General features: G+C 49.7%; 1 protein-coding gene across 1 annotated transcript in view; it reads left to right on the top strand.

The window, feature by feature from the left end:
- Positions 1-19,352, top strand: part of LOC140387096 (protein capicua homolog) — a 509,424-nt gene that overhangs the window by 383,695 nt on the left and 106,377 nt on the right. Inside the window, 2 exon segments of the mRNA XM_072470105.1 lie at positions 8,247-8,433; positions 8,839-8,965. Coding sequence (XP_072326206.1) covers positions 8,247-8,433; positions 8,839-8,965 — 314 coding nt within the window.

Genomic DNA, 19,352 nt, shown 5'->3' with positions numbered 1-19,352 from the left:
CTCTCAGCCTCTCCCGCGCGATCGCTCTCTCAGCCTCTCCCGCGCGATCGCTCTCTCAGCCTCTCCCGCGCGATCGCTCTCTCAGCCTCTCCCGCGCGATCGCTCTCTCAGCCTCTCCCGCGCGATCGCTCTCTCAGCCTCTCCCGCGCGATCGCTCTCTCAGCCTCTCCCGCGCGATCGCTCTCTCAGCCTCTCCCGCGCGATCGCTCTCTCAGCCTCTCCCGCGCGATCGCTCTCTCAGCCTCTCCCGCGCGATCGCTCTCTCAGCCTCTCCCGCGCGATCGCTCTCTCAGCCTCTCCCGCGCGATCGCTCTCTCAGCCTCTCCCGCGCGATCGCTCTCTCAGCCTCTCCCGCGCGATCGCTCTCTCAGCCTCTCCCGCGCGATCGCTCTCTCAGCCTCTCCCGCGCGATCGCTCTCTCAGCCTCTCCCGCGCGATCGCTCTCTCAGCCTCTCCCGCGCGATCGCTCTCTCAGCCTCTCCCGCGCGATCGCTCTCTCAGCCTCTCCCGCGCGATCGCTCTCTCAGCCTCTCCCGCGCGATCGCTCTCTCAGCCTCTCCCGCGCGATCGCTCTCTCAGCCTCTCCCGCGCGATCGCTCTCTCAGCCTCTCCCGCGCGATCGCTCTCTCAGCCTCTCCCGCGCGATCGCTCTCTCAGCCTCTCCCGCGCGATCGCTCTCTCAGCCTCTCCCGCGCGATCGCTCTCTCAGCCTCTCCCGCGCGATCGCTCTCTCAGCCTCTCCCGCGCGATCGCTCTCTCAGCCTCTCCCGCGCGATCGCTCTCTCAGCCTCTCCCGCGCGATCGCTCTCTCAGCCTCTCCCGCGCGTGCTCTCTCAGCTTCTCCCGCGCGCTCTCTCTAAGCCTCTCCCGCGTGATCTCGCTCTCAGCCTCTCTCGCGCGTTCTCTCTTTCAAAAAAAATGATAAAGAAAAGTACAGCACAGGAACAGGCCCTTCGGCCCTCCAAGTCTGTGCCAATCATGATGCCCTGACTTTAAAAATAAAACCTTCTTGTCTTACCCACTCCATATCCCTCGACTCCGTCCCTATTCATCTACCTATCCAGATGCCTCGTAAATGTTGCTAATATGCCTGCTTCCACTACATACTCTGGCAACATGTTCCAGGCACCCACCACTCTCTGTGTGAAAAACATTGCCTGCACATCCTCAATCCTTCTCCCTCTCACCTTGAACCTGTGCCCCCTTGTAATTGACATTTCCATCCTTGGAAAAAGCCTCTGACTGTCCACCCTGTCTATGCCGCTCATAATTTTGTAGACCTCTATCAAGTCTCCCCTTAGCCTCCGTCTTTCCAGTGAAAACAATCCTAGTTTATTCAACGTCTCCTCATGTCCAACACCCTCGAGACCAGACAACATCCTGGTGAATCTTCTTTGCACTCTCTCCAAAGCTTCCACGTCCTTCTGATAATGTGGTGACCAGAACGGCACGCAATACTCCAAATGCGGCCTAACCAAGGTTTTATGTAAATGCAATATGATTTCCCAACTCCTGTACTCGATACCCCGGCTGATGAAGACAAGCATGCCATACACCGCGTTAATCAGCTTGGCCACCTGTGTTGCCGCTTTTAGGGAACTGTGTACCTGCACACCCAGATTCCTCTGTATGTTAATATTTCTAAGGGTTCTGCCATTTACAGTATAATTCATACCTAGATCTGATCATCCAAAATGCATCACTGCACATTTGTCTGGATTAAACTCAATCTGCCATTTCTGTGCCCAAGTCTCCAATCTATCCTGTTGTATCCTCTGACAATCCTCGGCACTAGCAGCAACTCCGCCAATCTTTGTGTCATCCATAAACTTACTAATCAGACCACCCACATTTTCCTCCAGATCATTTATATATATATATGACAAACAACAGAGATCCCAGCACTGATCCCTGCTGAACACCACTATCTACAGATCTCCATTCTGAAAAACACCCTTCCACCCTTACACTCTGTCTTCTATAACCAAACTGGTTCTGTATCTATGTAGCCAGCCCACCCCGAATCCCATGTGATTTTAGTTTTTGTACCAGTCTGCCATGTGGAACCTTGTCAAATGCCTTATTAAAGTCCATATAAACTCCATTCACAGCCCTTCCCTCATCAATTTTGTTTGTCACCTCTTCACAAAACTCAATCAAGTTGGTGGGACGTGACCTTGCCCGTACAAAACCACGCTGTCTGTCACTAACTAGACCATTTCCCTCCAAATGTGAAATATCCTGTCCCTCAGTATCTTCTCCAAAAGCTTCCCACCACTGATGTCAGGCTCATCGACCTATAATTTGCTGGATTATCCCTGCTTCCTTCCTTAAACAAGGGAATAATATTGGCTATTCTCCAGACCTCTGGAACCTCACCTGTGGTCAAAGAGGATGCGAAGATATCTGTTAAAGACCAGCTATTTCTCCCCTTGCCTCCCACAGTAACATGGGATAGATCCCATGTGGCCCCGGGGACTTGTCTACCTTAATGCAATTTAGGATCCTCAACACTTCCTCCTTTGATATATTGATGTTCTCAAGAGAGTTCACACAACCATCCCTGACCTCAACATCCGGCACGTCCTTCTCCGTGGTGAATACTGATACAATGTACTTATTACGGATTTCACCCACTTCCTGTGATTCGACGCATAACTTCCCCCCATTGTCCTTAAGAGGGCCTATTCTTTCGCTTGCTACCCTCTTGCATAAAAATGCATAAAAAGCCTTAGGATTCTCCTTGACCATGTTTGCAAAAGACATTTCATAGCCCCTTTTAGCCCTCCTAATTCCACATTTAAGTTCCTTCCTACCTTCCCTATACTCCTCAAAGGCTTTGTCAGTTTTTAGATCCCTAGACCTATCGTATGCTTTTTCCTTTTTCCTTTTGACTAAGCTTACAATTGCCCTCGTCATCCATGGTTCCTGAATCCTGCCATTTCTATCAACTGGCCTTTAAAAGCCTCCCACGTGTCAGACATGAATTTGCCCTCAAATAGTCGCACCCCATCTACATTCCCCAGTTCCTGTCTAACTTGGAAGTAATTGGCCCTGGCCCAATTAAGCACTCTCACCCGCGGACCACTCTTGTCCTTATCCATGACTTCCCGAAATGTTATGGAATTATGGTCGCTAAGCCCAAAATGCTCCCCCATTGAAACATCAATCACTTGGCCTGGCTCATTCCCCAATACCAAGTCTGGTATGGCCCCCTCCCTGGTTGGATTGTCAACATACTGTATCAAAAAGCCCTCCTGGACACATCAAACAAATTACTCTCCACCCAAGCCCCTGGCTGTAAGGAATTCCCCGTCAATATGGGGGAAGTTGAAGTCACCCATCACAACTACCCTGCTTTTTTCACACCTTTTCTGTATCTGACTACACAACTGCTCCTCTGTCTCCTGCAGGCTGTTGGGAGGTCTATAGTACACTCACAACATTGTGATTTCACCCTTCTTATTCCTGAGCTCCACCCATAATGCCTCACAACAAAATCTCTCCAATGTGTCCTCCCTCAACACAGCTGTGATTTGCTTCCTAATCAGCAATGCAACTCCCCCACCTCTTGAGAGGGATTCTCTCATCCCGCGGCAGCGTGTAAACGCCGTCACATTTTACGACGGCGTGAACGGGCCACTCCCAGGACTAATTCTGGCCCCTACAGGGGGCCAGATCGGCGCTGGAGTGGTTCACGCCGCTCCAGCTGTCGATCCCGGCGCGAACTGGGCACCGCGGGATCCATGCATGCGCAGAGGCACCGGCGCCAAGGCGCGCGTGCGCAGTGGCCTCCTTCAACGCGCCGGCCCCGATACAAGATGGCGCAGGACTACAGGGGCCGGTGCGCAGGAAATGAGGCCCCCAGCCAGAGATGCCGGCCCGCCGATTGGTAGTCCCCGATCGCAGACCAGGCCACATCGGAGGTCCCCCACCAGCCGCCACCCGACCCTTCCACCCTGAGTTCCCGTCGGCTGAGAGCAGGTTAGAACTGTGCCGGCGGAACTCAGCGTTTCCACGACGGCCACTCGGCTCATCCCGGCCCGAGAATCGGGGGGCCGGAGAATCGCGTGCAGGTGTCGGGGCGGCGTGGCCCGGTCGGGGGATTCTCCTGCCCGGCCCAGGGCTGAGAGAATCCCGCCCCTTTTGTTTCTTCTTTTCTTCATATAAATTTAGAGTACCCAATTCTTTTTTTCCAATTAAGGGGCAATTTAACGTGGCCAATCCTCCTACCCTGCACATCTTTGGGTTGTGGGGGCGAAACTCACGCAAATATTGGGCGAATATGCAAACTCCACACGGACAGTGACGCAGAACCGGGATCGAACCTGGGACCTCTGCACCGTGAGGCAACAGGGCTAACCCACTGCGCCACCGTGCTGCCCTGTGTGACTTCTTCTGTCCTGTCCAAAACAACAATATCACGGAATGTTAAACTGCCAGTTCTGTCCCTCCTTTAACCATGTCTCTGTAATTGCAATTACATCATAGTTCCATGCAGTAATCCAGGCTCTCAGTTCATCTGTCTTACCTGTTTATACTTCTTGCATTGAACCAAACAAACTTCAGACCTACAGTCCCGCTGAGCCCTGCGGCTTCCCTCTGCTTGCTCCTACTCTGCTCTATATTTGTCTCAGTCTCACTTTTCTCCCCAGTCTTTACACTTCCTGGCCTGTTCCCATTCCCCTTGCCACACTAGTTTAAACCCTCCCGAACAGCACCAGCAAATCTCCCGCCCAGGATATTGGTGCCCCTCCAGTTCAGGTGCAACCTGTTCTCCTTGTACAGGTCCCATCTTCCCCAGAAGACATCCCAGTGAACCATATATCTAAAGCCCTCCCTCCTACACCAGTTCTTTAGCCACGTGTTCAACTGTGCTATCTCCCTGTTCCAAGCCTCACTAGCACGTGGCTCGGGGAGTAATCCCGAAATTACTACCCTAGAGATCCTGCTTTTTAGCTCCCGACCTAACTCCCTGAATTGTCTTTGCAGGACCCCTACTCTTTTCCTGCCTATGTTATCAGTACCAATGTCGACAAGGACATTAGTCTGTTTACCCTCCTGTTTCAGGATGTCCTGTAGCCATTTAGATACATCAAGGACCCTGGCAACAGGGATGCAACACACCATCCTAGAGTCCCATTTTTAGCCACAGACATGCCTGTCTGTGCCCCTGACGATCTAGTCTCCTACTACTATCACTCGCTTGGACTTCGGTCAACGCTGCTCTACAGTAGCACCAGTTGTGCCACAGGCCTGGCTGCTGCTGGTATCTTCCCCGAGAGGCTATTTCTCCCCCCCCACCCCCCTGCTTACCTGCCTGCCTCTCCTGGCGTTCATCCATCTACCTGTCTGAACCTGTGGTGTGACCATCTCACTGAAGCTAGTGTCTACCGCACTCTCTGCCCCCTGTATGCTCCTCAATTTGTCCGGCTGCTGCTCCGACCAAACTGTGAGGAGATGCAGCTGGTCACACTTCCCACAGACATAGTCGTCAGGGACGCCAGAAAGCTCCCTGATCTCCCACATCTGGCAGGAGGTGCATATCACTGCCTGAACTGCCATCTCTGCCCTTGTAAACATCTCTGCCCTTGTAAACTTAAGAAAGATATAAGAATAAGAATCTTACCTTGCTTGTCCTCCTCACAGTGCCTTGTTTATTGGTTGGAGGAGGAGCGAGGGAGGGAGACACTAATGTAGTGTTTCAGCCTTAACCGCTCCTCAACACCGATTCTTCGGCTACCCACAGTACAGTCGAAGCGACTGAGTTCTCCAAGAATTCTCTTCTGCCACGTCTGCTGATCACCCTCTCTCGTGCACTCTCTCGCGGACTCTCTCAGCCTCTCTCGCGTGCTCTCTCTCTCAGCCTCGCTCATGCGCTCTCTCCATCTCCCTCTTGCGCTCTTTCCTCCTCTCTCGCGCGCTCTCAGCCTCACTCTCGTGATCTTTCTCAGCCTCCCTCGTGCGTGCTCTCCCCCGAACTCTCTCCCCCGAACTCTCTCCCCCGAACTCTCTCCCCCGAACTCTCTCCCCCGAACTCTCTCCCCCGAACTCTCTCCCCCGAACTCTCTCCCCCGAACTCTCTCCCCCGAACTCTCTCCCCCGAACTCTCTCCCCCGAACTCTCTCCCCCGAACTCTCTCCCCCGAACTCTCTCCCCCGAACTCTCTCCCCCGAACTCTCTCCCCCGAGCTCTCTCCCCCGAGCTCTCTCCCCCGAGCTCTCTCCCCCGAGCTCTCTCCCCCGAGCTCTCTCCCCCGAGCTCTCTCCCCCGAGCTCTCTCCCCCCAACTCTCTTCCCCCCAACTCTCTTCCCCCCAACTCTCTTCCCCCCAACTCTCTTCCCCCCAACTCTCTTCCCCCCAACTCTCTTCCCCCCAACTCTCTTCCCCCCAACTCTCTTCCCCCCAACTCTCTTCCCCCTAACTCTCTTCCCCCTAACTCTCTCCCCCCAACTCTCTTCCCCCTAACTCTCTCCCCCCAACTCTCTCCCCCCCCAACTCTCTCCCCCCCCAACTCTCTCCCCCCCAACTCTCTCCCCCCCAACTCTCTCCCCCCCAACTCTCTCCCCCCCAACTCTCTCCCCCCCAACTCTCTCCCCCCCAACTCTCTCCCCCCCAACTCTCTCCCCCCCAACTCTCTCCCCCCCAACTCTCTCCCCCCCAACTCTCTCCCCCCCAACTCTCTCCCCCCCAACTCTCTCCCCCCCAACTCTCTCCCCCCCAACTCTCTCCCCCCCAACTCTCTCCCCCCCAACTCTCTCCCCCCCCAACTCTCTCCCCCCCAACTCTCTCCCCCCCAACTCTCTCCCCCCCAACTCTCTCCCCCCCAACTCGCTCCCCCCCAACTCGCTCCCCCCCAACTCTCTCCCCCCCCAACTCTCTCCCCCCCCAACTCTCTTCCCCCCAACTCTCTTCCCCCCAACTCTCTTCCCCCCAACTCTCTTCCCCCCAACTCTCTTCCCCCCAACTCTCTTCCCCCCAACTCTCTTCCCCCCAACTCTCTTCCCCCTAACTCTCTTCCCCCTAACTCTCTTCCCCCTAACTCTCTTCCCCCCAACTCTCTTCCCCCCAACTCTCTTCCCCCCAACTCTCTTCCCCCCAACTCTCTTCCCCCTAACTCTCTTCCCCCTAACTCTCTCCCCCCAACTCTCTTCCCCCTAACTCTCTCCCCCCAACTCTCTCCCCCCCCAACTCTCTCCCCCCCAACTCTCTCCCCCCCAACTCTCTCCCCCCCAACTCTCTCCCCCCCAACTCTCTCCCCCCCAACTCTCTCCCCCCCAACTCTCTCCCCCCCAACTCTCTCCCCCCCAACTCTCTCCCCCCCAACTCTCTCCCCCCCAACTCTCTCCCCCCCAACTCTCTCCCCCCCAACTCTCTCCCCCCCAACTCTCTCCCCCCCAACTCTCTCCCCCCCAACTCTCTCCCCCCCAACTCTCTCCCCCCCAACTCTCTCCCCCCCAACTCTCTCCCCCCCAACTCTCTCCCCCCCCAACTCTCTCCCCCCCAACTCTCTCCCCCCCAACTCTCTCCCCCCCAACTCTCTCCCCCCCAACTCGCTCCCCCCCAACTCGCTCCCCCCCAACTCTCTCCCCCCCCAACTCTCTCCCCCCCCAACTCTCTTCCCCCCAACTCTCTTCCCCCCAACTCTCTTCCCCCCAACTCTCTTCCCCCCAACTCTCTTCCCCCCAACTCTCTTCCCCCCAACTCTCTTCCCCCCAACTCTCTTCCCCCTAACTCTCTTCCCCCTAACTCTCTTCCCCCTAACTCTCTTCCCCCTAACTCTCTTCCCCCTAACTCTCTTCCCCCCCCTCTCTCCCCCTCCCCCTCTCCCCCTCTCGCTCTCCCCCCTCGCTCTCTCTCCCCCTCGCTCTCTCTCCCCCTCGCTCTCTCTCCCCCTCGCGCTCTCTCCCCCTCGCTCTCTCTCCCCCTCGCTCTCTCTCCCCCTCGCTCTCTCTCCCCCTCGCTCTCTCTCCCCCTCGCTCTCTCTTCCCCTCGCTCTCTCTCCCCCTCGCTCTCTCTCCCCCTCGCTCTCTCTCCCCCTCGCTCTCTCTCCCCCTCGCTCTCTCTCCCCCTCGCTCTCTCTCCCCAGCTCTCTCTCCCCAGCTCCCTTCCATGCCTGACTGTGTGCCTCTCTCTCACTCATTCTTTTGTTGCACCCCATGGTTCATGCTCTTGTGTCATTGTGTTTCAGTGTTGGGTCTGGCCATGATGAGGGGTGCCTTTAATCTTCCTTTCTGCTCCGACAGAGCCTGTGCAGTCAGCACTGGGGCTGCGCAGTCCTGTGGAAATGCACCAGGATGCCGAGACCCAGGAGCCGGACAGCCCCCCGCAAATGACCAGCGAGGCAGCCAAACCTGCTCACCCTGACGATGAAATGCAGGGCCTGCCGGACCAGAGGCTGGACAGCGAGACTGAGAGTGACCCTGATGAGGCGTGAGTATATCCGGCTCTATTCCAGCACTGCACGTCTCTGCCTCATGTCAGAACAGAGATGGAGAGGCAAGACCGGCTTTGGTGTGAGATAGGTACTGCCTGAACAGTCACCTTACACTGAACCCTCTTAGACCTCTTTCTACTCCTTTAAGATACTTCTTAAAAGCGACCTGTAAGGCAGCTTTTGGCCACCCTGCTGTGACATCTCCTGGGGTTTGGTGTCTGACTGCAGCCCACAGAGAGCCTTGTGGTGCTTCACTGTTTAACGTTCTGCATAAATGTACCTTGTTATTGCTGTTGTTGAAGGCGTTTAACTGTGATCCCCCCTCCGTCGACTCGCCTCATTCTCTTGCGGGCTGTGCTCCCAAACGCAAGGTTTTTAACTGGACTCTCCCGCCCACGCAGCTTTCTGCCCAGCACGGGAGTGGACGCCGTCTGCCTTGCAACCGAGAAACGCAGGACCAAATCGCTCAGTGCGCTGCCGAAGGAGCGAGACTCCTCTTCTGAAAAAGATGGCCGGAGCCCGCACAAGGTAGGTGGACCAGAGGGTTGGGGCGGGGTGCGTTGTTTGCGAGTGCAGGTGAGAGGAAGCAGCCTCCCAGAAGGAGGGTGACGTTGGCATGTTCTCCACCCTGAATGATGCCCACCTGCTGCACGCTGGTGTTTATGCCGTACGCCGTCCTCCCACACACCTCCCACCCCCGTCATCTCGTTCCCTGTCACCATGTCCATCTGTTCCTTTCCTCCACGTGTCCTTAACCAACACCCCGCCCCCACCACCATTCACCTCATCCACTTGTAGGAGCGAGTTCCACATTCTTACCCCTCACTCTGGGTAAAGACCCATTCTCCTCGATTCCTGATTGGATTTATTGCTGACTGCCAGATTTAAAAAAATATATTTTTATTCCAGATATTTTCTATTTTATAAATACACCACAACACTCATCAACCATTGTCCAATTCTCGTTATAAACAACCACCTACCATACCGCCCTATATGCAGGGCGGCACAATGGTTAGCAACTGTCTCACAGCTCCAGGGACCCTGGTTCGATTCTGACCTCAGGTGACCGACTGCGTGGAGTTTGCACATTCTTCCCTTGTCTGCATGGGTTTTCTACGGGTGCTCCAGTTTTCTCCCATGTCCAAAGATGAGCAGGTTAGGTGAATTGACCATGCTAAATTTCCCATTTGTGTCTAAGGGCCTAGGTAGGGTGCTCTATCGGAGCAGGGGCCGGTGCTAACTCGATGGGCTGAATGGCCTCCTTCTGCATTGTAGGGATTCTATGACGGTATCATGTGCCATTTTATATCTACAATACAAACCGCCTCCCGCTAACGGTTATCAACTCTTGAAGAAGGAGATGATTAGCCTCCATCTTGGGTAAAACCCGAGGCACATTGCCTGCCCACACAAAGGCTGAAATCATCCTATTCTCTCCAAAAAAGATTTAGGTAGGGAAATCATGAGATTCTGGAAAATAAATAAATAACTTCGGAAGGATCGTCATTTTCATGGTTTGAACGCACTCTGCAGGCGAAAACGGATGAACATCCCATCTCTTTAAATCCTCCATTCACCCCTTCTACCAGGTTGGTCACATTCAGCTTGTGCAATAGAGCCCAGCTACGTGCCACCCATATTCCCAGATACCGAAAACTTGACCTGACCGGCTATTTCTCCAGGCCCCTTCCTTAACCCTGGGAGCTCACCAGGGACGCTTCACTCCTCCCTAAAAAGGAGCCAAACTTTCTCAGCATCTCCATAATCCTACTTGTACTGGAGATTGGGTCCTTCACATACAACAAGTCGTCCGCATACAGGGACACTCGGTGCTCCATACCGCCCCTTCACTATTCCCCTCCACTCCGCCGAAGCCCTTAATGTGATCACCAGCGGCTCAATTGCCAGCACAAAATGTAACTGGGAAAGTGGACATTCCTGCATTGTACCCCTGTGCAAACGGAAATACCCCAAACTCATTGTTTAGTGCGAACACTAACCGTGGGGGTCCAATACAACAACCTCAAGGTAGCACAAGTGGATAGCACTGTGGCTTCACAGCGCCAGGGTCCCAGGTTCGATTCCCGGCTGGGTCAATGTCTGTGCGGAGTCTGCACGTCCTCCCCGTGTCTGCATGGGTTTCCTCCGGGTGCTCCGGTTTCCTCCCACTGTCCAAAAGACGTGCAGGTTAGGTGGATTGGCCGTGCTAAATTGCCCTTGGTGTCCAAAAGGATTAGGAGGAGTTACGGTGATGGGGTGGAAGTGAGGGCTTAAGTGGGTCGGTGCAGACTCGATGGGCCGAATGGCCTCCTTCTGCACTGTATGTTCTATAATCGAGGCAATGAACTGCAGTCCAAACCCAAACCGCCCCAGTACCTCAAAAAGATACTCCCATTCAACCCTATCGAACGCTTTCTCTGCGCCCATGGGAATTATTACCTCTGGTTCCAGTCCAGTCTGGGGCATCTTCACTGCTTTCAGTAACTTCCTTATATTGGTCGACAATTGTCGACACTTCACAAACCCTGCCTGATCCTCTGCTATTACCCCCGGCAAACAATCCTCCGAGCGTGTTGCCAGCTACCTTAGCTAGCAACTTTGCACCGGCGTTTAATAGGCCGATAAGACCCACATTCCTCTGCATTCTGGTCTTAATTCAAAAGTAGCGAAATCAAAGTTTGTGCCAATGTGGCTGGAAGCTCCCCTTGGGCTAACGAGCTATTGAAGATTTTGATTAAATGGGGCCTCAATTCTGTCACAAATGTTTTATAAAATTCCATTAGGAATTTAACTGGGACCAGAGCCTTACTAGATGCATTGAACCGATGCACCTCATCACTTCATCCAACCCAAGTGGGCCTTCAGCCCCTGCACGTTCCACTGCTCCACTACCAGGAAATCCAAGCCATTGGGGGCTCCGACTTGTACAGTCCCCCGGTAAAAGGCCTCAAAAATCTCACTTAGCTTACCTGGGTCAGAGACCTACCCAACGCAATTAACTAACAGCTGTCCCCATTCAAACTCCATCTGGAGCTTCTTCCTCTCCGTCAACAACTCCTCCTCTGAGGTGGCCGAATACTGCCGATCCACTACCAGAATGGCCTCCACCAACCTATGTGCCATTATCAAAATTAGACCCCCCCGATAAGCCTCCCGTGCCTATAGCCGCTCCAATCCTCTCACATGCCCTCTTATCCGCCAACAGTTTCACATCTAACCTCTATGGTGGTCGCTGGGTGCCCCCCATCTCCACGAACAGATCCACAAAGTGCGCCGCATTGTCCAACATGACAGTCATCGAGTATCCCACCCCTGGAAGCAATGCCTTCCACATAATACAAAAGTCAATACAGGAGTATATTCGGTGTAAATGCAAGAAAAAAGAAAACCTCCACAAACCCCCCCCCCGGAGCTGATTCCTGCTGCAAGGTATGTCTCTGTATATCAGCAGATAAGATACTCTGCACTGTTGTCTAGTCTGCCTACACTCGGTATCAGTTCCCACTTAACGACTGATGGAGGTTGTGCAAAACGGTGAGTGTGGGTGAGTCAGCACCTTGGAGAGTGACGGCGAGGAAATGTTGTGGGAGGAGAGGGGGGAGGTGGGGTGTTATTTTGAAAATTGCTCTCTCCTATTGTGCTGTCAGCCTTTCCTTGGGCGCAGTCAGAGAGAGCGTGATGAGATGGTTGTGTGTGTGTCAGTGTCAAGGTGCTGACAATGTGTAGGAGCACGAGAGAGCATTGGTGACGGGCTGCTGACTGTGAGCTTCCTGAACGTTGAGAGCTGAAACTCATACCGATCTCAACATTACTCACCATCCAAAATAGCCACCAGAAGCTGCAACGTAAGATACTGCAGTCAATTGTGGCACTGTGCCTCGCGCTGAATTCACCTCCCATTCACCCCTTTCCAGCCTGTTGCACAGCAGGAGGCCATTCAGCACCTCCCCAGCGTGTTACATTGGAACATGAGGAGGCCGTTCAGCCCCTTGACAGCCTGTAACGCAGGATTAGGAGGAGGCCATTCAGCCCCTCGCCAGCCTGTTACAGACGAATTGGAGGAGGCCATTCAGTCCCTCGTCAGCCTGTTACACAGGAACAGGAGGAGGCCATTCACCCCCCCCCCCCCCCCCCCCGAGCCTGTTATACAGGAACAGGAGGAGGCCCATCCAGCCCCTCACCAGCCTGGTACAGGAGGCCATTCAGCCCCTTGCTAGTCTGTTAAATAATAGCATAGGGCTCCTTTCAGCCCTTGGGCCTGTTATAATGTTACAGTATTGAGTATATATATATGGCATTTACTGCACAGAAACAGATCATTTTGCCCGTCTTGTCAATGCTGGCTCTTCGAAAGACCGATTCACATATCACGCTCTTCGCTTACCTCTGCTCATTCCTCCTCTTCCGATGCTCAGTAAAACTGTAGAAAATTGGATTAATTAGTGAGTCTCTCAGACTGACGGCCCTCCCCTAGTTCTGATCTCGCCTGCGAATGGAAACATGTCCTATCTTAAGGACCTCTATCAGGGAGATGGCATAGTGGTAATGTCACTGGACGAGTAATCCAGGCCCCACCCCCGGCTCAGGTTTGAATCCCACAACGGCAGCTGGTGTAAGTTAAATTCAATTAATAATAGATCCAGAATTATGAAGCTGGTCTCACGAATAGTAACCATAACATTTAAAAACCTTCATTGCTAATGCTCCCTTTTGGGGAAGGAGATGTACCGTCCTTGTTCGACCTGCCCTGTACGTGATGCACAGCAGTGTGGTTGCCTGTTAACTGACCCCTGAAATGTTCAGTGCAAGGGAAATTAAGGATAGGCAATAAATGCTGGCCTTGCCAGCAACGTCCATAAAACCCTCAGCCTTCTCTTCTCATAAAAGGCCTGTTCCATCTACTTCTCAGTTCTTGGTATCTTATATTTTATTTTTGTTCACCTTCTCTATGTTTGTATCCTTTTGCTAACATGGAGATCAGAACAGTGCCCAGCCCCCTCTCGAGTGTGGGTCTAACCAAGGCTTGATTTTTAACAAAAGGTTTCCGATTCTCTCTCACCACCTCTGCACGAACGCGTTCCTATGCTTGGTTGTTTATTCACTGGCCTTATGAATCTGCATTTCTGCACTCGGTGAATGAGTGAACTTGGCTGTGAACCTTCCTCCCAGCAGTCTGCAATGCCTGCCCCCCCCCCCCCCCCCCCCATGACAGGCCGGCAAGGACCCATGCAGCTGGCAAGTGGTAGAGCCTGTGCAGGTCACAGCAATGGTCTCCTAACCACAGAGAGACAATTTGGTTTCCTTTGGTGATTACAGCAGGTTATTCTTTCATGGAGATGTGGGCATCACTGGCAGGGCCAGAATTTGTTGTCCAATTGCCCCTGAACTGAGTGGCTGGTGAAGCCATTTCCACATTGCTGCGATCACTTGTTGACTAGACTGGGATTAGGGATGACAGTAAACCAGTCAGATATCATTCAAATTTCAGCATCTACCGTGGTGAGATTTGAATCTTGATTTTCCGCCCCGAGCATTACCCTGGGTCTCTGGATCTATCGTTCAATGACAGTACTGTTACGCCACCACGATTCATTTGATTCCGGAGGAATTAAATAGAATTAGGCCCTGGAGTGCAGAAGAATGTCAGGTGAGAGTACCTTTAAGAAATGAGTGTTTAAGAAATGTACCTTTAAGAAATGGGTGTTTAAGAAATGTACTTTTAAGAAATGGGTGTTTATCGGTGATGTCAGTGTGGATGGAGCTGGGCTGTCTGTCAGCTTTTTACTTTCGTTTTAGGCTGTTTTAATTTCGTTTTCAGAGCTAGATAGCTGCAGTCACAGCCAGAAGGTGTATGGGTCTCTCTCTCTAATCTAAAGACTGTAAATCGATCCTTTGGTGATTTAAAACTAATAACTGCTCTCAGTAGTGACTTTAACCTGATGTGCTTCTGTTTAAAGGTTTTTTTAAAGTCTTATGGATGTTAAAAGGACAGCTTAAGGATTACTTCGTGTTGCATTCTTTGGGGGTTGTATTTGAATTGATGGTTGCTAAGATGTTCACTATGTTTTAAAAAGGTTCATTTGAGTTCATAGAATAAACATTGTTTTGCTTTAAAAAATACTTTTCCATTTCTGCTGTACCACAACTGTAGAGTGGGCCGTGTGCTCCCAATACCACAATCTATTAAACGTTATGGGTCAGGTGAACTCTATGATACACTTTGGGGTTCTCTAAATCCTGGCCCATAACAAATTGGGGGCTCGTCCGGGATAAACGTTTATCTATTGGATTGGCTTAGTGTACTTAAAGACAGTGAGGGGTGAGCATATTGTAGTTGCTTTTCAGGTGTGGTATTCTAGTTTAAGTGGGGAGAGTGTTGTGGACAATGGCTGTTTCAGAAGTTCTGAAGTTTTTGGGGGTGGAGACGGTCACATGCAGTACCTTACGGACAGAGACGAAAAGCAGACTGTTAGATTTGGCAAAAACATTGCAGTTAACATTACCTGACAAAATGTGAAAAGACGAGGTAATTATGGCGGTGGCTAAGAATTTAAAGTTGACTGAGATACAGTTTGACTCATTGGAAATGGCAAAAATTCAGTTACAAATTAAACAAATGAAACATGAGAAAGAATTAAGGCAGCTTGAATACGAAAGAGAGGAAAAAGAAAGAGAGAGAGCGGAAAAAGAAAAGGAGAGAAAAGAAAGGAGAAAAGAAAGAATCGCCCTAGCAGAACAAAAAGAAAGAGAAAGGGAGATACAGATCAGGGAAAAAGATAGAGAGAGAGCTTGAACTTCAGAAAATGGCCATGCAACATGACAGTCAGTTAAATTTGGCAGATGTAAAGGGAAACGTACAGTTGGATGATAGTGATGAGGATAGTGAGAAAGAGCGTCAAAGTCGAAGGCGTGGTGGGAAAATATTTAAGTATGCCCAAGCATTGCCAAGGTTTGACGAGAAGGTGGTAGAAACCTTTTTCATTTAATTTGAGACGGTAGCGAAACAAATGAAATGGCCACAGGACATGTGGGTGTTACTGATTCAAACAAAGCTGGTAGTAGAGCTAGTGAAGTGTTTGCATCACTACCGGAGGAGGTATCTGGGACGTATGAGGAGGTGAAATAATCCATCTTGGGTGCATATGAACAAGTGCCTGAAGCATACAGACAAAGGTTTAGAAATTTAAGGAAATAATTTGGTCAAACATACATGGAGTTTGAAAGGCTCAAACAGAGTAATTTTGATAGGTGGATAAGGGGTTTGAAAATAGACCAAACGTATGAAGCTCTCAGAGAAATTATACTTTTGGATGAGTTTAAAAATTCAATTCCTGATGTAGTGAGAACTCGTGGAAGAACAGAAGGTTAAAACTGCGAGATTAGCAGCGGAATGGCAGATGATTATGAATTAGTTCTTAAATCAAAGCTTGGTTTCCGACATCAGTTTCAGCCGGTGAGGGATAGAAACTGGGGACATGAGAAATACTCAAGTGGTAAAGGTAAAGGTGATCTGATGGGAGATAATGAGAGTGTACCTCAGATTAAAAAAGAAATCCAGGAGGGTGGAAAAGAAATGAAAAGTTTCAAATGTTTTCACTGTAATAAACTAGGCCATGTAAAGTCACAGTGTTGGTGGTTGAAGAAAAGCACTGGGAAGGCTGATGTGGTAAAACAGGATAAGACAGTGGGGTTTGTTAGAGTGGTAAAGGAAAGCCCAAGGGAAGCGAAGAATGTGCAAAAGATTGTACAGGCTGATCAAGAGGTGATTGATAAGAAGTTGCCAGATGTCTTTAAAGAATTTACTTGTGTGGGTAAAGTTTACTCGTGTATCAGGAGGAGCAGGTAAAGAAGTCACAATTTTAAGAGATACGGGAGCTAGTCAATCTTCAATGGTAAGAGATGAGAAATTATGTAGTTTGGGAAGAATGTTGCCAGAATAGGTGGTAATATGTGGAATTCAGGGTGAGCGGAATAGTGTTCCATTTTATAAGGTAAGGTTGGAAAGTCCAGTGAAGAGTGGTGAAGTGGTAGTAGGAGTAATAGAGCCAAACTATCTTGTCCAGGAATACAGTTTATCTTGGATAATGATATAGCTGGATCGCAGGTGGGCGTGATGCCTACTGTGGTTGATAAGCCAGTGGAAAATCAGACAACTGAAGGGCTGAAGGACGAGTATCCTGGGATTTTTCCGGATTGTGTAGTAACAAGGTCGCAAAGTCACAGGTTAAGACAAGAGGAGAAATCACAGAGTGAAGCTGAAGTGCAATTATCAGAAACCATTTTTGATCAGATAGTTGATTAAGAACAAGAACAGGTGGGGGATGAGGTGGATATTTTTAGTTCAGGAAAATTGGCGGAGTTACAACAGAAAGATGTAGAAATAAACGGATATATCAGAAAGCATACACGGAAGAGGAATCTGAGTGTATACCAGAGTGTTATTACCGTAAAAGTAATGTCTTGATGAGAAAATGGAGACCTTTACACATGCAGACGGATGAAAAGTGGGCAGAAGTTCATCAAGTAGTATTGCCGGTAGGGTATAGAAAGGAGGTGTTGCGAGTTGCACATGAGGCACCAGTGGGAGGTCATTTGGGAAAAAGGAAAACTCAAGCTAAAATGCAGAAACATTTTTATTGGCCTGCATTACATAAAGATGTCAATCGTGTCAAACATGTCAAGTGATAGGGAAACCTCAAGCAGTGATAAAACCAGCGCCCTTAAAACCCATTCCAGCATTTGAGGAACCTTTTACAAGGGTCCTAATTGATTGCGTAGGAACGCTTCCTAAAACGAAAAGTGGGAATCAATATCTTTTGACTGTAATGAATGTGTCTACTAGGTTTCCAGAGGCCATTCCAGTATGTAATATTACAGCTAAAAAGATTGTGGAGGAGTTACTTGAATTCTTTACTCGATATGGACTACCCACAGACATACAATCGGATCAAGGATCAAATTTTACCTCCAGGTTATTCAAAGAAGTTATGCATAGCTTAGGAATAAAACAATTTAAATCAACTGCAAACCATCCAGATTCGCAGGGAGCGTTAGGAAGGTGGCATCAGACATTAAAGACAATGTTGAGGGCTTATTGTCACGATTATCCAGAGGATTGAGATGAAGGAATTCCATTCGTACTGTTTGCAATTAAGGATGCACCTAATGAGTCAACCAAATTTAGTCCTTTTGACCTAATTTTTGGTCATGAGTTAAGGGGACCACTTAAATTGATTAAGGAAAAATTGGTGAATGAGAAATCAGAACTTACATTATTGGATTACGTGTCAAATTTTAGGGAACGATTAAGTAGAGCAGGTGAATTGGCTAGACAGCATTTAAAAGTTGCACAAAATGTGATGAAACGGGTAGCGGACAAGAAATCCAAAGTTCGTAGTTTTGCCAGTGAAGGTATTGTTACCAGTGGTAGGGGAGCCTTTAAAAGCTAGGTTTTGTGGACCGTATCAGATTGAAAGGAAATTAAGTGAGGTGAATTATGTGGTAAAAGCACCAGATAGAAGGAAGACTCACCGAGTGTGTCATGTGAATATGCTTAAAAGGTACTTTGAAAGGGAAGAGGAGAAAAAGGAGGAGGTTTTAATGATTCTGACTCAAAGTGACGAACCAAATCCAGATGACTGTGAATTTGACATACCTCAAATTAAATTGAAAAACGAGGATGTTCTTAAAAATTGGGATGAATTGTTGAGTTCCCTTCCAGAGGAAAAACGAACTGACCTGAAAGAGTTATTGATATCACATGGGCAAGTTTGTAGAGATAAATTGGGAAGTACTAAAATGGCTATACATTTCAGGAGGCTGATTTGGTGATAAACCTAGCCAAAAGTGAATTTGGAAAAGCCCAAGTCACTTTCCTTGGCCAAACAATCAGACAGGGTCGAATGGTCCCACGGGATGTGAAAACAAAAGTTATTGAGGAGTTTCCGATGCCCTCAAGACGAAGGGAAATAATGCGATTTCTTGGCATGAGTGAATTTGATCAAACATTTGCGCAAAGGTTTTGTAGCGTGATTGCTCCACTGATGGACTTGCTGAAGAAACGTCAAAAATTCCAGTGGACAGAGGAGTTTCAACAGGCATTTGGCTGCCTGAAAGCTGTGATAACCAATGCTCCTGTGTTGGAAGATTACTGACTTTAAAGAGAAATGCCGAGGTGTAGAGAAATGAAGGGAAGCAGGTTCAGTTAGAGAGGCAAGAACAAAAATGGACTATATTATTATACCTGTTCGCGTGTTGTGTTTTTTGAAACGAAAATGTATATCTACTGTGTGCATTTCTTCAAGGATAGTGAAAAGGTGAAAAATGAAACCATCTTGACATTGATGGGGGGGGGGGGGTTTCTTGAGGGGGAGGTGTCATGTAAGAGTACCTTTAAGATATGTACCTTTGCGAAATGGGTGTTTAAGAAATGTACCTTTACGAAATGGGTGTTTATCAGTGATGTCAGAGTGTGGGTGGAGCTGGGCTGTCTGTCAGCTTTTTACTTTCGTTTTAGGCTGGTTGCTGCAGGGTGTGTTTTAGTTTCGTTTTCAGAGTTGGATAGCTGCAGTCACAGCCAGAAGGTGTATGAGCCTCTCTGTAATCTAAAGACTGTAAATCGATCCTTTGGTGATTTAAAACTAATAACTGCTCTCAGTAGTGACTTTAACCTGATGTGCTTCTGTTTAAAGGTTTTTGTTTAAGTCTTATGAATGTTAAAAGGACAGCTTAAGGATTACTTCATGTTGTAGTCTTTAGGGGTTGTATTTGAATTGATGATTGCTTGATGTTCACAGTATGTTTTAAAAAGGTTAACGTGAGTTCATAGAATAAACATTGTTTTGCTTTAAAAAATACTTTTCCATTTCTGCTGTACCACACCGTGAGCCGTGTGCTCCTCATACCATATTAA

Source organism: Scyliorhinus torazame, chromosome 12 (assembly GCF_047496885.1).
Source record: "Scyliorhinus torazame isolate Kashiwa2021f chromosome 12, sScyTor2.1, whole genome shotgun sequence".
In the NCBI taxonomy this organism is placed as follows: Eukaryota; Metazoa; Chordata; class Chondrichthyes; order Carcharhiniformes; family Scyliorhinidae; genus Scyliorhinus; species Scyliorhinus torazame.
Note: the sequence above shows the minus strand (reverse complement) of the source record. Positions and strands in the feature narration are given on the sequence as shown.